Below are 18,965 nucleotides of genomic sequence, written 5' to 3'. Positions count from 1 at the left end.
GGCAGATGGCCCCGGATGCCTGGGCAGCAACATTGGCAGTGGCATCTGGAAGGAGTTGCTACCGCTGGGCTGCTGGGAAGTGGAGTCTGGCTGCTGTGCTGTCCCAGCCCTGCTGAGTGCAAGGACCAGCTAGATAGCCCACAGCCCGGGCTGTCCTCACCCTCACCATGCCTGGACCGGGTGTGGCCAAGGGACCCACTGGAGGCCAGATAAAATCCCTTGATGGCTTGGATCCAGCCCTTGGTCAATATTTTGCCCACCCCTGCTCTTGGGAGTGCTACTAAGACCTCTAGTGCAAGGGAGTAGTGCCTGTATTGAAGGCACCTCCTTGGGCACACCCTGTGTATAATCAGCTAAATGTACCCTCACACTAGTGGAATAGTGATAACCGTGCCTAGAGCCTCATCCTGGACTCACCTGCCTTTTCTATAGGTCTTCATCTGGGCTAAACATCCAGTATCTGGTTCTGGGATTGGTGAATCTAAATGCACACCTTTCATTGGCTGCAAAGTGAATGGTTAGGGCTCAAATGGACAGGAGAATCTTAATATGGATCAACAGGCACTAAGCTCCAGGTGCCTGGCAGTGCATCCTTTTTGGACAATGACAGGAGCCACATAGCTGAGTTAGCAGGCAGAGCAGGGCAGATGCAGCACTCTCCAGCTATCGAACCTCGTCTCTGCTGGGTAAAGGTTGCGGCGTCCCAGAGCGTGCATCCTGCTATTCCACACCAGAGGCTGCACATTAAACTATTTTGCGTGGATAATTTACTAGTACCAAGTTTCCTTCCTCCCAGTACTTCACCATCATCATCCACTAACCCTTCACCAAAAGACTCATGGCGAGAGTTTCGTAGATTGTGCTGACAGGTCTGAGAAGCTGGAAGCCGGTAGCCAACAATTTCCACATGAGCAGCCTAGGTGTGACGGTTGCATGACTCTTGCTTGGCAATGGGAACATGAGGTCTTACTCAGGCGACCAGGCAGTGCTATTTAGGGAGGCCCCTATAAAAGTTGAGATAAAAAAGGTTCGCCTCTCACCAACTTCTGGCTAGTTTCCCAGGATCAGCAGGATCTTCTTTTTAAGTGGGAGAAACATAACAAAAATGGACAGAAACTGACAATTGGATGCTGGAATGTTTGTACACTACTTGACTCAAAGGAAAATTGAGCTTGCAGAAGAACTGCATTAGTAGTGAAAGAGCTACACAGGTGTCAAACAAATATCGCTGCCTTATCTGAGACTAGACTACCTGACAGCGTGCTTAGAGAAAAAAAATACACTTTCTACTGGTCAGGTTACAAGGCAGACCAAAACACCAACCTACAATGGGTAGGACTTGCAATAGCAAACTCCATTGCTAATAAACTACCACAGCAGCCTGTGTTAATATCTGAGTGCCTAATGACACTGCAGATACTACTGTCCCACAATGACTTTCTGGCAGTAATAAGTGCCTACCCCCTAACACTACTTGCTGCCGAAGAAATGAAGACTCAGTTCTACAACCAGCTGAGTGACACTCTAAACAAAACATACCCAACAATGATAAAATCCTACTACTCGGCAATTTTAATGCACACATTGGAAATGACAACACCACTCGGAACAGAGTCATGGGGAAATTCGGATGTGGGTCTTTAAACACAAACAGAGAATTACACCTAACACCTTGCACAGAGTTTGACCTTGCTGTTCCAAATACCTTTTTCAATATGCCAGAAAAGTGGTTCTATTCTTGGCAGCACCCTCTGTCAAAATGATGGCACCTTCTAGACTACGTCATCATTTGTTGCAATGACTTGAGGGATGTTTACATTACCAGGGCTATGCAAGGTGCAGAATGCTGTATGGATCACCAGCTTATTCATACTCAATTGAACATCAGGATTCACACTCCTAGGCAGAAGGTTACTCCAAACCTGAACCAACGTGTTGATGTTTCAAAACTTTGCATGGAAGAGGGGAGATCCCAGTTAACAACTTCCACGCATGCCACACTATCAAACTGTGCCAATGCAAGAGCAAGCAGAACTGTTGATGAAAGGTGGGGTGCCTTTCAAACTGCAGTGCAATCAGCAGCTAAAAAAGTCTTTGGTGTCCTAACTCGACAAAATGTGGACTATTTTGATGCAAATGACAATATTCAAGCACTCCTTGTGACCCATGAAGCCATGAACAGAGTTAAACTGAACAGTCCCCCCCCCCAATCTCTCTTGTGGCTATAGAAGCCTTCAAGAAATCAAAATCTGCAGTGCAAAAAGAGCTGTGGAAGATGGAGGACACTTGGTGAATAAACAAAGCAACAGAACTACAAGCTCCTGCTAATACTAATAAAACCTGTGGTTTTTTTCAGGAGTTAAAGTGCATTTATGGACCTTGAAGAGCTAATACCTGTCCAATCCTGGCCCTCATGGCACCACCCTGCTGACTGAGCACAGTATATTAGAAAGATGGAAAGAACATTTTGCGATCCTCTTCAATCATCACGAGTCAAGTGCAAATGATCAAACAGACCCAACTAAGCAAAGACCAGTTCAATATGAACTTGAAGATCCACCAACTCTGGAGGAGACTAAGAATGCACTTATGGAAATGGCAAATGGAAAGGCAGCTGGAGCTGATGAAATCCCAGGTGAAGTCTTTAAATACGGTAGTCCTACATCTCACAAAGCTTTGCTAGACCCATTTACTTTTTACTGGGAAAATGAGGCTTTGTCCCAGGATTTCAGAGATACCAAAATCATAACAATCTACAAGCAAGTGCAAAGGAGACAGACATGAATGTGGCAATTATCATGGCATTTTGCTCCTCTCCATCGCTGATGTACTCCCTGAATCCCAGTGTGGTTTTCATTCATCACGCAGCACTGCCAACATAGTTACTCTATGCCAGTTACAGTAGAAAGTTGCCAAACAACAAATGCCCCTGTACATTGCATTTGTCAACTTTAGTATGGCATTTGACTCTGTTGAACGCTCTGCTCTCTGGTGCTTTCTTGCAAAGTTCGGCTGCCCAGACAAACTAATAAACCTCATATGCTACTTCCATGACAACATGCAGGCCCATGTATCAGTGGGTGCTGACTCATCTGCTGCCTTTCCTGTAGCCCATAGGGTCAAACAGGGCTGTGTGCTTGCCCCTGCATTACTTACTCTGTTCTTGGCTGGAGCGCTAGAAGTTGTTGCACATACTATCACTACTGGTATCACCCTAAGAACACAATTTGATGGCAGACTTCTAAACCTCTGCCGATTCAAGGCTAAATGCAAATCCCAACAAAGTAAAGTAGGATATACTGTATGCCGATGACTTAACATTTGTCACCCTTTCTGAGAATGATCTGTAACTTTTACTGAATTCCTCTGCCCATGCTGCATCCCTTTTTGGCATCCATTAGCGTGAAGAAAACCAGAGTCCTGTACCAACCATCTCCTGGCATAGACCTATCACCTCCATCACTACCAAAAATAAAACTGAACAGCAGCCAATTAAACAACATCAAGTCCTTTTGCTTCCTAGGTAGCAGAGTTACTGATGATACCAGTATTGACAAGGAACTTTCAGCACGCTTAAAGTCAGCTGCCTCAGCTTTCGGTTGCTGACAAAAAAGACAATGGACAAGATGGGGGGGTCAAAGCGTCTACAAAATGCCAAGTTTACATTGCTGTTTTGCTCCCTTGTCTCCTATACTTCTTAGAGAACTGTCCCTTTTATTGTGACTGTATCGAAAAACTTAACTGCTTGCAATAGGGCCATCTACGCAGCATAATGGGAATTAAACGGTCTGACAAAATCACCAACAACGAAGTACTATGGCTGGCAGCCATGCCAAGCGTGGAAGCCATGCTAGCACAGAGGCAAATGACCTGGGTCGGGCACGTCATACATATGGACAACAATCGACTGCCTAAGAGAGTTCTGTACGGTGAATCTGACAAAGGCAGTTAGCAAGGTTGGCCATCCCAAGCTCTGCTACAAGGACTGCCTTAAGCGGCATATACAGTCTGTCAGGCTGGAATTAATATCCTCGGAGGATACGGCCCATGACAGGCAAGCTTGGGACTCTGCTATGAAGGAAGCAGAATGAGCAACAGACCGTCATCGCGCTTCCTTGGCTGACAGGAGGAGGGAACGTGGACACCAAACTGCCCTGGCACCTTTCCTAAACCCCTTATGTGGAAGCTGATTTGCAGTATCGGTAGTAGTCAGACCCAATGCGAGTGATAGTCATCATCACACTGCACCCTCACATCTGGCCACGAGTCTTATTTCGGGGCCATTACGTGTGCTCTTGTAAGCACGTCGATTGCGCCAAAGCCCTACAAACCAGCCCGGGAAAGATCTGCCTTGGACGCTGCGGAAACCACGGGACTCCGCAGCCGCAGCCGCGCGGCGGGGCGCGGAGCGGGGCTCGGCGGTGGGGAACTCGGCTGCGCAGGGCGGGAGGCAGCCGCGGGCGAGGCCTGCAGCGGCGGGGCAGCCCCCGAGCCCGGGCCCGGCCGGAGGCGGAGACGCGGCGCCCGCTCGCAGCAAGGCGGAAGCGGCCGTGACAAGCACTGTCCCGGTTGCGGCGGCGGTGGCGGCGGCACCCGCGAGGGACCAGCCCGGAGAGGCCTCGCGCCGCGTCCGCCGCTCTCGCCTGCACCCGGGCCGGGCCTCCAGGCGCGCCTGCGCCCTGCTCACCTCGCCTCCCCCGAGCCGCCGGGGGCGCTGTGGCGGCGGCTCGGCCGTGGCCCGCTCGGTCCCGCGTCGCTCCTGCTCGGCCCGGGGTGAGAGGTCGGGAAGATGGCGGCGGCCTTGGGCGAGGAGGCGCCCGACAACGAGGACTACTACTCGCTGCTGAACGTGCGGCGGGAGGTGAGGCGCGGCCACGGCTCGTCCCGTCCCGTCCCCTCTCGCCTCCGCGCTCCCCCGGGGGGCTGCCGCGCCTTGCCGCCCCCGGCACGCGGGACCCGCGTGGGGCAGGGGCAGGGGCAGGGCCCGGGAGGTGCCCCTGTGGGGCCACGGCCACCCCCGGCAGCGGGCCCGGCTCGGGAGGGAGCGGGCGGAGCGGGGGCCCGGCCAGCCCGGGTCGGCTCTCCTCGGCCCGCGCTCCGTGGTGCTGCGTCCCGCACCGAGCCTTCGCCGCTGCCCTCTCGGGAGGTGAAGCTGGGGCTGGGTTTGGGCGCGGCCGTGCGGTGCCGCGGATCCCAGGCCTCTCATGGACAAGTACAACGACGTGGGGGCATCTGGAAATGAGACCAAGCTGAAAGTGCCCGTGACGCTCCAGGGCAACGTGTGCGCGGAGGCAGGGGTTGGTTAGCAGAGAATTAAGAAGGGAACACGCATTCCTTGGCTTGCATGAAAGTGCAATGCCTGCGGGGATCTCACTTACAGATCAAAGCCTCTTTCCCAAAACGCTCTTTCCTATGGGAGTTGTGTGGATACCTCATTTAATGGAATGTGTGGTATTTTCTATTTATTTTAGATAGTAGACTTACTGAGGCCTTTTTAAAAAATAGAAATTCCCTGCAAAATGGCCAACTGTCAGTGAGCATTAGCATTTATTTCCTTTTCAAGTCCAAAGGGAGGTAATGCCTATCGATTTGATGCGGACAAGGTAATCTGGGAATTGAAGGACAAAAGGAGAAAGAGGATTTGCATTTTGGAGGTGCAGTTTGGTGACTGTTCTGCTTGGTGACATGTAGAGATGGCATAAGAGCATTGCTAGTCATGGCATTTCACAGGGCCCTGACATGGTCAACTGCTCCTGTTGTTTCCTGGCTCCTCTCCCTTGGCATGCTAGTTATTAACCTTTGACCTCTACTCCTGACCCCATTTTCGTCATTAGTTGTCCCAAGGATAGAAGGATTGTGGGTTAGGCTACATGGGGGGCAAGGAGAAAGGGATTTGGTGGTAGGGGTCTGCTACAGACCCCCACATCAAGGGGAAGAAAGAGATTCAGGGCTCCTGAGGCAAATCTCGGAGACCATAAAAGCTAAAGAGGCGGTAGTCATGGGGGACCTAAACTACCCGGACATCTGCTGGGAATCACAGACGGCAAAGTCCCACCGCTGACGCAGGTTTCTAACCTGTGTACAGGACCTCCACCTGACTCAGGAGGTACACAGTCCCACTAGGGGGAATGCCATACTGGATCTGGTATTGGCAACGGGAGATGACATGGTAGCGGACCTCCAGTTCGGTAGCCATCTGGGGGACAGTGATCACCTGATAATAGAATTCACCATAAGACGGCGAGTGGGTAAGGTAACTAGTAGGGTGAAAGTGCTAGACTTTAGGAAAGCTGATTTCAGTGAACTCAGGCATTTAGTCAAGGACGCACTGCAGAGTAGGAGATTTGAAGAGATGGAAGCCCAAGAAGGGTGGCTTTGCCTTAAGGAAACGATCCTTCGGGCACAAAGCAAGACGATCCCCGAGCGAGGCAAAAGAGGGAAAGGGGCCAGGAGGCTTCCCTGGCTGACCAGAGAAATCCAGGGCAGCCTAAGGGACAAAAGGGGAGCACATAAAAAGTGGAAACAGGGAGAGATCACCAAAGATGAATATACCTCCTCTGCTCGCGCTTGTAGGGAGACAGTTAGATGGGCCAAAGCTGCCATGGAGCTGAGGATGGCAACCCAAGTAAAAGACAACAAGAAATTGTTTTTTAGATATATAGGGAGTAAAAGGAAGGCCCAGGGAGGAATAGGACCTCTACTAAATGGGCAGAAGCAATTGGTGACGGACAGGGGGGACAAGGCTGAACTCCTCAACGAGTTCTTTGCCTCAGTGTTCCTAAGTGAGGGGCACGACAAGTCTCTCACTGGGGTTGTAGAGAGGCAGCAGCAAGGCGCCAGACTTCCATGCGTAGACCCTGAAATGGTGCAGAGTCATTTGGAAGAACTGGATGCCTTTAAGTCGGCAGGCCCGGATGAGCTCTGTCCAAGGGTGCTGAAGGCACTGGCCGACATCATTGCAGAGCCACTGGCAGGAATATTTGAACACTCGTGGCGCACGGGCCAAGTCCCGGAGGACTGGAAAAGGGCCAACGTGGTCCCCATTTTCAAGAAGGGGAGGAAGGAGGACCCGGGCAACTATAGGCCAGTCAGTCTTACCTCCATCCTTGGCAGAGTCTTTGAAAAAATTATCAAGGCTCACATTTATGAGAGCCCGGCAGGACAAATTATGCTGAGGGGAAACCAGCACGGGTTCGTGGCAGGCAGATTGTGCCTGACCAATCTAGTTTCTTTTTATGACCAGGTTACAAAACGCCTGAATGCAGGAGTAGGGGTTGATGTCATATACTTAGACTTCAGGAAGGCCTTCGATACGGTATCCCACCCCATACTGGTGAACAAGTTGAGAGGCTGTGACTTGGATGACTACACAGTCCGGTGGGTGGCGAATTGGCTGGAGGGTCGCACCCAGAGAGTCGTGGTGGATGGGTCGGTTTCGACCTGGAAGGGTGCGGGCAGTGGGGTCCCGCAGGGCTCGGTCCTTGGACCGATACTCTTTAATGTCTTCATCAGTGACTTGGACGAGGGAGTGAAATGTACTCTGTCCAAGTTTGCAGATGACACAAAGCTATGGGGAGAAGTGGACACGTCGGAGGGCAGGGAACAGCTGCAAGCAGATCTGGACAGGTTGGACAAGTGGGCAGAAAACAACAGAATGCAATTCAACAAGGAGAAATGCAAAGTGCTGCACCTAGGGAGGAAGAATGTCCAGCATACCTACAGCCTAGGGAATGACCTGTTGGGTAGCACGGAAGTGGAAAGGGATCTTGGAGTCCTAGTGGACTCCAAGATGAACATGAGTCGGCAGTGTGACGAAACCATCAAAAAAGCTAATGGCCCTTTATCGTGCATCAGCAGATGCATGACGAATAGGTCCAAGGAGGTGATACTTCCCCTCTATCGGGCGCTGGTCAGACCGCAGTTGGAGTACTGCGTGCAATTCTGGGCGCCGCAATTCAAGAGGGATGCGGATAACCTGGAGAGGGTCCAGAGAAGGGCCACTCGTATGGTTAAGGGCCTGCAGACCAAGCCTTACGAGGAGAGACTAGAGAAACTGGATCTTTTCAGCCTCCGCAAGAGAAGGTTGAGAGGCGACCTTGTGGCTGCCTATAAGTACATCACGGGGGCACAGAAGGGAATTGGTGAGTATTTATTCACCAAGGCGCCCCCGGGGGTTACAAGAAATAATGGCCACAAGCTAGCAGAGAGCAGATTTAGATTGGACATTAGGAAGAACGTCTTCACAGTTCGAGTGGCCAGGGTCTGGAACGGGTTCCCAAGGGAGGTGGTGCTCTCCCCTACCCTGGGGGTCTTCAAGAGGAGGTTAGATGAGTATCTAGCTGGGGTCATCTAGACCCAGCACTCTTTCCTGCCTATGCAGGGGGTCGGACTCGATGATCTATTGAGGTCCCTTCCGACCCTAACATCTATGAATCTATAAGGCGTCAGTGACATCATTGGTGGCCCCCATTACTAAAGGGGGCTTGCGGTTTCCTTGGTGACCTTGGATCTGTGTTTCCTATTGACATGTTTAAAAACCTTTTGGTTTTTGGTCATGTTTCAGGGTCCTTTACACAGTAACAAATAGTAAAGCGTAGGGGCTGAACCTAGATTATGGAGTAGAAAGCAGGGTAGATTTGCACTTTATAAGCTAACTGAGGTGCACGTACATAAATACATACATGTATGTATGTATAGCAAGCTTTCATGAGCTGAAGCTCACTTCGTTAGTTGCTGTAAAAGGATGATGTACAGGGTCTTGAAAAGGTGGACCATGCTGTTGTATATGTAAACTAAAGTATAACTATAACAGGGAGCCAGGGGCTTCTGTTACTTAATGGGAAATTTGCAGCAGGCAGCTGAGTAGGAGCTAGCTGTGCCACAACAAGCAGGCTGATCTTTGAGCCCAAGGGCAACCCTTGTTCTTAATTAGTGTCACTTGCCTAGAAGGGGCAGTTCTCCTGGGCACATAAGCTCAGCACTAGTAGTCAGAGGATTCATTCTGGCCCTGCAGAAAGCAGGGAGAGGAGTCCCACAACAGGATGGCTGAGAGAGGAACTGACCAGCACCCAGGCTGCCCTAAGGTGCAAGTAGAAGGTTAAAGGGGGCTTACAGCCTGAAGGTGGGAATTATCGACCCAGGGTAGTGAGAGTTTTGTTCTACAGTCAGTGTGCTTATCTTTATTTTCTAGTTTAGGCCAGAGTCTGGGATGTGGCTATTGAGGGAGGTCTGGAGGCCATGGAGGAGTGCCTGACAGGTACTAAGGGTCAAGGACCTAGAGGGCTGTGGACTGGAGCAGGCTGATTCTGAGGGCCAAGGCTAGCGGGAGCAGTCTGACTTGGGGTCATGGATCCTGAGAGCAGAAGTCTGGGTTATCGGAAGCAGCCCAGCTGGGGAGCAGGGGTCCAAACAGCTGAGAGAGGGCCATAGCTGTCATGTAACGGCCAAGGACCCAGAGAGTGGAGGACTGATGATAGAGCAGGTTTAAGTTGAGAGGGCCAAAGCCTGGAGAGGGATTAGGGCTAGGGGCCTAGAGAAGAGAGAGAGCATTGCCAGGGCCAAGGGCTCAGCAGGCCAACTAGAGTCTGAGAAGAAGTGGCCTGGCTTAAGGTTAGAGGCCTATGAGACAAGTTAGGATAGGGCTATAGCAGCCAGATGAGGGCCAGGGGCTCAGAGTAGAAGGCTAAGGCCACAGTAGGGAGGCCAAAGCCGAGAAGGTTTGAACTGAGGGGCTAACACCTGATGTCCTGTACTAGTGGAAGATGGAGCCAGGCCAGTGGGCCCAGGGAGAAGAGAGCCTAGCCAGGGCCAGAAGCCCAGCAGGTTATGTGAATTAGTCAACAGGCAGGGTCATCAGGCCCAGTGGACTATTTAAAATAACACCTGTAATGCATGGGTGTGACTGTAGGGGTGAAGCAGGTCACAAATAAGACCACTGGAGCCTGGGGGGGGCACAGAGGGGTAAGGAGAGCCCCACTTTAAACTGGAGGGCTCAGCTGGGTCTGGGAGGGACCTGCTGGACCAAGAATAGAATAGTGCTCACCCTGGGACCTAGGGGCAGCCTCCCTTTCTGTAACCTAACTATTACATCAAAGGTGTGGCAAGAATGAGGAGCAGCAGGGTACCTAAGGAGCCAGAGCCAGGCAGGAGCTGTATGGCCACCAGGGAGCATCACTGGTGCCCCTCAGTCTTGTAACAGTAGCATTCTCTGAGTGCTGTTTTTAATGCAAAAAAGAAATGCAAAACTCTAGAACTCTTGGTTCAGAGATTATACCTTTTATTAGACCAACTAAGAAATCACAAAAAAAATATTTTTGTCTGCAAGCTTCCAGGTGCACACACATTTCCTCAGGCTCAGGGAAAATTAAAGATGGTAAAAAGTCCTCATAGGTGGAAAATAATAAACTTTGCTTTTGCACAGAGGAAGTTAAAGATGGAAGTCTGTTCCTCTGGGTCCATGAGAGTGTCTTTGTGAGTTGCTCTTTGATGTGCAGATAAGGTAGGATTCCTTCCCTGGTGGTGTCAGATGGCAGAAAGGCAAGGAGGTGCAGAAATCTTTCTTGTTGTTCAGCAGTCAAGTTTAAATCCAAAACTGGCTAAAATTCAGCCTCTTCCATGTTTCAGGGATATATTTAATAGCCATGTTGGTGTGAGACAAAATGCAAGAACTCAAAATTTAATTCAAAAACTCAAAATTTGTAAGCTAGTGTATACACATTCATATACACTCTGTGTGTGTGTTGGTGTATTCCTAGGCCATATGTACAAAACCCTTTAATAAGCATTGGATCAGTAAGAAACAGAAAAATTGACATTGAGGCTAACTTTTATATTCTACGTATGCTGATTTGTTTTTGATTTTTACAGAAAACTTAGTCTCAGTCATACTCAAATTTAATTTCTGTTTGATCAGAATCTTACAGGACCCCAGAAGTCCTAATGATGATATTTCTATGGAAACTCTCAACAGCGGATCTTAATTTTAGACACTGAATCTTACTGTATATATGAGAAAGGAGAGGTTCTCGGCAAGTCTGTTTCATAAATTTCATAGACATTAGGGCTGGAAGGGACCTCATGAGATCATCAGGTCCAGCCTTCTGCCTAAAGGGCAGGTAGTCAGCTGGGGTCAGATTACACCAGCAAGATAAGCATCCAGGTGTTTCTTGAAGGTATCCAGAGTAGGTGCTGGCGCCACTTCTGGAGGGAGTCTATTCCAGACTCTGGAGACTCGGACGATAAAGAGGTTTTTTCTTATGTCCAGTCTAAAATGGTCTTCCAGCAGGTTGTGACCATTAGACTTTGTCTTCCTTTGGGGTGCCCTGGTGAACAGATGTTCTTCCAGTTCCTGGTCCACACCCCTTATATAGGCTGCCACCAAGTCCCCTCTGAGCCTTTGCTTCTCCAGGCTGAAGAGTCCCATGCTTCAGCCTCTCCTAATAAGGCTTGTTCTCTTCACCTCTGATCATGCGCGTGGCTCTCCTCTGGACTCTCAAGTTTCTCCACATCCTTTCTAAAGTGTGGAGCCCAGAATTGGATGCAGTACTCCAGCTGCTGCCTCACCAAGGCCAAGTAAAGCGGGAGGATGACTACTTGGGTCTTGTTTGAGATGCATCAGTAGATGCAAGCCAGAGTTTTATTTGCTTTGCCGGCTGCGGCATTGCATTGGTTCCCTGTTATCACCAGGGAACCGGGTTTTACGTTTGCTGTGGAAAAATGTGGTTTTTTTTCTTTGTCAAGGTGGGGGAAACCCATGGCTTTTCTCCTTTGGAGGGGAGAACCATGGCTTTCCTCCTTCAAGGTGGGGAGGACTGCAGCTTTCCTCCGTGGAGGGGGGGCACTGTGGCTTTTCTCCTTCAAGGGGTGGGGGAGTGTATCATTTCTCCTTGGGGGTGGAGGGGGGAGGAGTGCAGCTTTTCTCCTTCAAGGGGAGGGGAAGTGTAGCTTTTCTCCTTCAACGGGGGATGGGGGGGACTGTGGCTTTTCTCATTCAGTGGGGCAGGGAGTGTGGCTTTTCTCCTTTGGCAAGGGGGAGCCGTGGCTTTTCTCCTTCTAGGTGGTGGCGGGGAAAGAACTGTGGCTTTTCTCCTTCAAGGGGAGGAACCACGTTTTTTCTTCTTCGGCAGGGAGGGGAACTGTGGCTTTTTTCCTTCAAGGAGGGGGAACCGTGACTTTTCTTCTTCGGGAAGGTGGGGAAGCATGGCTTTTCTCTTTCAAGTGGGAGTGAACGTGGGAAACTTCAGATTTCCCATTGCAGGCTGGCAGAGCTCCAGCCTGCAAGGAGCTCCTTGGGGCTCAGTGGAGGAGGACACAGGGGACCCTATATGAATGTGTCCTTACGCATGCAGGTACATGGCCAGTAATACAGCCAGGCAGCGGTGGAGGGCAGCTTCCCCACCCTGCAGATAAGTCTAGGGGGGGTCATAGGTGACGTGTGGAGGGCCAGGGGGGACAGGTTGAGGCAGCCATGGTGAGAGGGGCAGCAGGGTAGGGTTGGTGGCTGAGGCTGGGGTGCTGCCAAGCCAGGGCTGTGGGGTCCAGTTGGGGGAGTGGGATGGAGCCACAGGCAGCTCATCCAGGAGGTTGATGGTGGGGCTGGCTTCCCACCACTGTATGCACTCCTGGGGAAGGGGTTATGGTGAAAACATTTCCTCCCTGATTTGTGTTCAGGGCAGGGGAGGATGCTGCCCTCCTCCTGGGGGCCTCTGCCAGGAGCCCCATACTACCAAGTGCCCCCACCCTGCTCTTTCCTCCTGCAGTAAGCCCCATCTGTTGGGCTGTGGAGGGCAGCAGGGTGGGGAGCCCTGAGCCTGTGGCTGGAAGCCTACAGCGAGCAGTTCACATCCGCCGCTGCCCCCATGAGCCCTGCTCGGCTCTTCTCTGCTCTGTCCATGGTGCCTGCTGGGGGCCAAGGGATGGGCTCTGTGCTCTGCTCTGGTTGCAGCAACCATCAGATCCTACAGCCCTGGTAGCTGGGGGCCCCCTCTGGCGTGGGGGAGCGGGGGATGGGTCGGGAGTGAGAGGGGCTGGGGAGGCTGTGGGTCAGGAGTGAGGGGCACCGGCAGGACTGGGGAGTCTGTGGGTTGGTAGTGAGGGGCACTGGCAGTGCCCAGGGACGTGTTGCTTGGGAGTGAGGGGCAATGTAATGGGCAGGGACAGAGCACTGGCCTATCAAGGCTTCTCAGTGCCACAGTGCAGCAGGGGGGAGGGACAGCTGTAGCTGGACCCTGCGTCCTGTTGAGTGAAGAGGGCAGGGGGAGCTCTGATTTTCCATTATGAAAAAAACCCTAATTAAACACCAAAATATATAGGTGTTTAGAATTTTATTATAATGATTTGAGGCAATGGTAGGCTTCCAATTTGCTTTAAAATTGTAAATATATCAATAAAACATTGTGTTCAGTGCTATATAGATTTCATAGACATTAGGGCTGGAAGGGATCTCGGAAGATCGAGTCCAGCCCCCTGCCCCAGGGGCAGGAAGTCAGCAGGGATCATAGGATCCCAGCAAGATAAACATCCAAATGTCTCTTGAAGGCATTCAGAGTAGGTGCTTGAACCACCTCTGGCAGCAGTCTATTCCAAACCTTGGGGCCTAGTGACATTTCATTTTAATTGTAGAAAAATGTAGATTTTAAGACTTTTAATTGGAGAATTCTTGTTTTTTTTATCAGAGAATTTGGGATTTTTAAACATTTAAAACCAGGATCCCTGGTTATTACTTTAAAGATGACCAAGCTGAAGTGCCATGAAATGAATCATTTTATCAGGGCTTGCACAATTGGAACAAATTCCCATCTCCCTACTCCAGTGTTTCTCAACCTTAGATTTGAGACACCCCTCACTAGACTAAAGGCACTGCTTGGAAAATGCCGGCTCTTTATTTTTCAGACAACTCTTGGGGTAGAGGTGATATCTTTTATTAGCCCAGCTAGATAGTTGCCAAAAAAAAATTCTTTTTATTTGCAAGTTTTCAGGCCCAAACACCCTTTCTCTGGCAAAGGAGAATTCAAGGACTGTAAAATTTCTCCCAGGTAGAAAGGAAACTTCATATTGCACAGAACTAAAAGCTGATAAGGTTCTCCTGGGTAGGAAAGTTCATTTGTAAAGAGGCTGCTCTGTGAGTAAGGCAGATTAGGCTCAAACAAAGGCTGTAGCAGTTTGTTTACCTCCGATGTCTGATGGCATGTAAGTTGCTGTTTTTCACTCATTTTTTGACTGTGAAAAATAATAGAGTAATTTTAATGTTGCAGGGGACTTGGAATGATCACAGCAACTCGGAATGTTTTTAACACTATAGGTTCCTATTTGAAATATCTGGGTTTATCTTGTGAATCATGTTTACACACCTAACCGAGCTAACGTTGCAGCTCCCTTGTTGAGAGCAACTGCCCTGCTGTGAGGTCTGAAATTGCATTACTTATTACAAATTCTACAATAGCTTGAAAACACTTTTTCTTAAAAAATAAATGTATGTAGTAATTCATTTAAATTCTAAATATTGCCCAGTGAAATTTTCTTAATTCAGTTTCAGTTCTTCTAATAGCCACTCTCTTCAGAGGCAAAGGTAATGAAACATGTCTACCTTGCCTGGAGTTTAACCATCTCCATGTGTAAAACAAAAACAAAAACAAAAAAAACTGCTTCAAATTGATTTTAAATAGGTCTGTTTAAATAATAGAAATAGTTATTTAGCTTTTGAAACCACTGATGTTTGTTTTGATTTTCTAAAACAGGGGGTGCTCAACCCCTAGCCTGCATGCCAGATCTGGTGCCCTGCACCTTGTCATCCAGCCCACAGGGTGTGCAGGATGGCACGAGGACTGATTCTGGCATGCACAGCTGGGCAGTCAGGGTGGCATGAGGACCAGTCCTAGCATGTGAGGCCAGATGGAAGTGGCACAGGGCCCTGGAGCCCAGTACACAGGGCTGGGCAGAGGCCCAAACACTGCCTGTGGAGTGGGCAGAGGCAGTATGGGCCCCCTGGGCCTTGATCCAGGCATGTGGGGCTGGGTAGAAGTAGCGCAGGGCTCTGGAGCCTAATGGCAAAAGCAGCATGGATCCCTGGGACCCCGATCTGAGCACACAGGGCTGGGCAGGGGTGGCACGGAGTCCCAGAGCCCCAATCCCAATGTGCAGGCCTGGGCACTCCATGGGCATACACTGCTCATGGAGTGGGCAAAGGCAGCATGGGTCCCCTGGGCCCTGATCCTGGCATGTGAGGCCAAGTGGAGGCCCTGGAGTGTGGGGTCCTGGAACCTGATGGCTGACTACAGAGTGGGTAGAGGCAGCACAGACCAGCACTTAGGGCTGGATGGGGGTGACACAAGGTCCCAGGGCCCCAGTCTTGGTGTGCAGGGCTGGGAAGAGGCCTGAACATTGCCAATGGAGTGGGCAAGCGCAGCATGGGCCCTCTGGGTCCCCATCCTGGTTTGTGGGTCTAGGTCGAGGCAGTGTGGGGCCCTGGAGCCTGATGGCTATTCACAGAGTAAGTGGAGGCAGCATGGGTCCCTGCAGCCTTTTATCCCAGCGCACAGGGCTGGACGGAAGTGGTGCAGGGCCCCAGGGGCCTGATCCTGGTGCATGGTGACTGATCTGGCCTGCAGGCTGATCCCAGACCACTCATTTGGCTTGTGGGGGTCAAAAGGCAGATCAGCACAGCTCTATAAAATAGTATTGAAACCTCAGAGTGTTATATCCTTAGTGTAATTTTATTAGAAGATTATCAATAAATGAGAAGAGGCAGCAAACTTGTGTTTAATGATGCAATTTAATCCAATTACCACCTTTTATGTTGTAAGATTGCTTGAATATTTGCTCCTAAATATGTATCGTGTTCTGTCAGTGAAATGGGAGCACACCCTGTTAAAGCATTTAAGAATGAGTAGAAGTGCCTCCTTACTGACACTTCATTAGCACTGTGGAAAGCTCCTAGAAACCTCCTGCTGTGTAGGAATTGAAGTTTTCACTAAACCTGTCTTTAAAAAAAATGAGTTGATGGGAGGTGAAGGCCATTGTGGTAATGTGACTTGAAAAAGAATCTTCTAACTGCAGTTACTGGCAAGTTTTATAATCATGCACAGCATTCCCCGCCGCTGCTCCCTTTGGCTGTCAGAATGTGAGCCTAGACTTCCTTCTATATGACATCACTGTCTCTTCTACTCCAGGTGTAGCTTTCCATTGCTTGATTACCTTCCTGTATCAGTGGTGCCCAGTGCATCTGGCAGCACATGGCTTTGTGCTCTGGACCTGGCCTCCAGACTGACCTGGCCATGTCATCTGGCCTACAGGGGCTGGAGTTTGGTGGCAATTAATGCTACCATCACTTGCTGTGCTGCCAAATTTCCAGATGCACAGGGAGCCCTACAGGCCATATCTTGGTCACCCCTGTGCTAGATGATGAATATAATGATTCATTCCTTATTAACTTTCTTTTCTTTCTGTTTGGTAGAAAGGGTAAGTGGGATGCAGAATAATGTTATTTTTTTCATCCTGTTTGAAAATGTTTAAAATGTTTTTCTCTTTCGTGCCTCACCTGAATTGTCCAAGTAGTTACTTCTTTATTTATTTACATTTTTCATAGCCCTTATTTTATTGACTTGTCTTTTTGCCCACCTGATTTACTTAATAGGTATGCTTTCCTTGGCCAGACTTTTAAACTTTTGGAATGTTAAATGACTTGAAAGTTTCTCTGTAACATTGGCTAAACAAAATTTAGCAATGTTTTAATGTAAGGGTGTCATAATATCCACAGCTCATACCACTGTGTTTTGGTGTTGTAGCAAATACTGTAAATACAAATCTATGTTGTTAGAGGTCTCTTGATGTAGGATCATTTATGTTCAGTGTACTTGAAGGAAAAATCTGCAAAATTACATTTAGAAAGAAAACAAAATCATTGTCACAAGCCTCTTAAATCTTATTGTTGATTTTCCTTTGGAGGGATGCTGCAAAGAAATATGTTGTGAAAATAAAGTTAGTGGGAAATGGGCATTTATCAATATTGAGAGCAATTTCTCAATTCTGGTATGCAGAAAAAATGAAATTGCACCTAATTTATTTTATATCTTTAGCAGAAGCTTCCAGGTCTGTATAAAAGTGGTACAGTAGTGGGATTGTAGATAGAAGGAATCTGTCTTTTGCTTGACTATTTTAGTATTCTATTTTTAAGAGAAAAAAAAATCTAATTCATAGAAGGCAAGCTATTCTATAGTACATATTTAGTTTTTAGAGCTATCATATTTTTGGTATAGCAGATGAAATCTTTATTATTATTAATTATTAGTGGCCATAAACACTGCCAAACTTTTGTCTCATGTTCGTTTGAATTGAGTCTGATAGAGAAGTCCCTGAAAGAGGAGAAACCATTGATACTTGTTGTATAGACACTTCAAGACCAAGCTTTGTGAAAGTCAACATATTCTTCTACAGCTGTTAACAAGGCAATACTATTCCCAGAGCTAAACAGATATCTTTGGGGATGTACGCACAAAGATGCATCTTGTGCTCTATACCAGAAGTTATTAATTTCAGATCCATTCAGAGTACAAAATAAAAACTGGTATTTGTTAAAAAGGGGGTGGGCAATACTTAGGGATTGAAAGTGGGCATTCCACCTTCTATGATTTCCAGAGGGTATTCCAAATAGTTATGATAATATGAAATGTTTCCAATGGGGAAAGGGGCTTTCAAAATGTAAGGCTGTTATGGAAGATTATTTAATTTGTAGTTTGTAAATGAAGGCTGAACCAAAGCACAGCCTTATTGGGAATTTGGTTCACAATGCTGTCTGTGAGGTGGGAGGTTCAGACATTAATTGCTTCCAACTGGAATACTCTTCCCCCTCCCACCTCTTTTCTCTCTGATTATTTTCCAAATAAATAATAGCTTGATCTTATAGACCTCTTATCTATTGGTTTATTGATTTAATCTATTTTAATCAGTACAAATACCAACCACACTATGCAAATGTTAATTAGGTATGTAGCATACTTAATCCATCCAAAATCACCTTTTCTCTCAAAGAAAGAGGATGCACAGGCATCAGTTTTATTTCTGAATATAATTGTATTAGTTGAGGCAGTTATGTTAAATTTGTTTACTTTGAAACAGACATCTGCTACAACATTCATTAATTTGATTTAAAAAAAAATTTTTTCCTGGTTTACATGTGTTTGTGTAGTGCACATAGAGGTATTGTATAATAGCTTAAAATGAAGTCTTATATATTGTGGGGGGTGGGTATATAGAGTGTGGGGGAGGGTCTGGGTGTGGGGGTGTGGATGGATATGGGGTTTGTGGGGGGTTATGTGGGGGGAAGGGTGTCTGGGGAGGGTTGTGACGTGTGGAGGGGGAGGGTTTTCCCACAGCTGCTCCATGGCAGGCAGAGCCCCCACCAGTGCTTCTCCAAGCCCGGATTCAGCGCTCCTGCTGCTCCTGCCTCTGTGGCATCGGCATGTACCCATGCTGCCACTCATAGCCACTCCCCGCCACCCCTGTCTGCCACCACTGCCCTTCTGCGACTTCCCCATCCTCTGCCCCAGCTTGCTGCTCCAGCACCATGTCCCAGCTGCACAGCAGAGACCGCAGGACGCAGCAGGAGTTGTACCGGCCCAGCTGGCGCCATATGAAGCTGGGAGCCATGTGGAGCAACCGGTGGGGGGGTGGAGGGGAGTGGTGGCAGAAGCAGCAGACAGATGGTTGCAGCAGGCAGGGGGAGTGGGAGTGAGCAGATGCACAGAGTGCAAAGATAGCTGGGTGAGAGTGCAGCTGGTATGCCAGGGCCAGCACTGTCGGGGCCCAGAGCAGGGTGGCAGGAGCACAGGGTGGGGACCAGCAGTGGCTCTTTGGAGCCAGGCCAAGCTGCACCAGCAGGGAGATGGGGAGCTGGCTTGGCTCCAGAGCACCTGCTGGCCTGGTCCCTGTGCTCCCACCCAGCTGTTGCTGCGCTCTGCATGCCTGCTTGC

General features: G+C 49.0%; 1 protein-coding gene across 1 annotated transcript in view; it reads left to right on the top strand.

Annotated features, from left to right (window-relative positions):
• The first annotated feature begins 4,753 nt into the window (after window positions 1–4,753).
• DNAJC11 (DnaJ heat shock protein family (Hsp40) member C11) overlaps window positions 4,754–18,965 on the top strand; it is a 73,594-nt gene continuing 59,382 nt past the window's right edge. Inside the window, exon 1 of the mRNA XM_019480991.2 lies at window positions 4,754–4,861. Coding sequence (XP_019336536.1) covers window positions 4,790–4,861 — 72 coding nt within the window. The 5' untranslated portion in view covers window positions 4,754–4,789. The remainder of the gene's footprint in view (window positions 4,862–18,965) is intronic.

This window comes from Alligator mississippiensis, chromosome 13, assembly GCF_030867095.1.
Source record: "Alligator mississippiensis isolate rAllMis1 chromosome 13, rAllMis1, whole genome shotgun sequence".
Lineage (NCBI taxonomy): Eukaryota > Metazoa > Chordata > Crocodylia > Alligatoridae > Alligator > Alligator mississippiensis.
The sequence above is the reverse complement of the archived record's forward strand: the minus strand, read 5'-3'. Positions and strand labels throughout refer to the sequence as shown.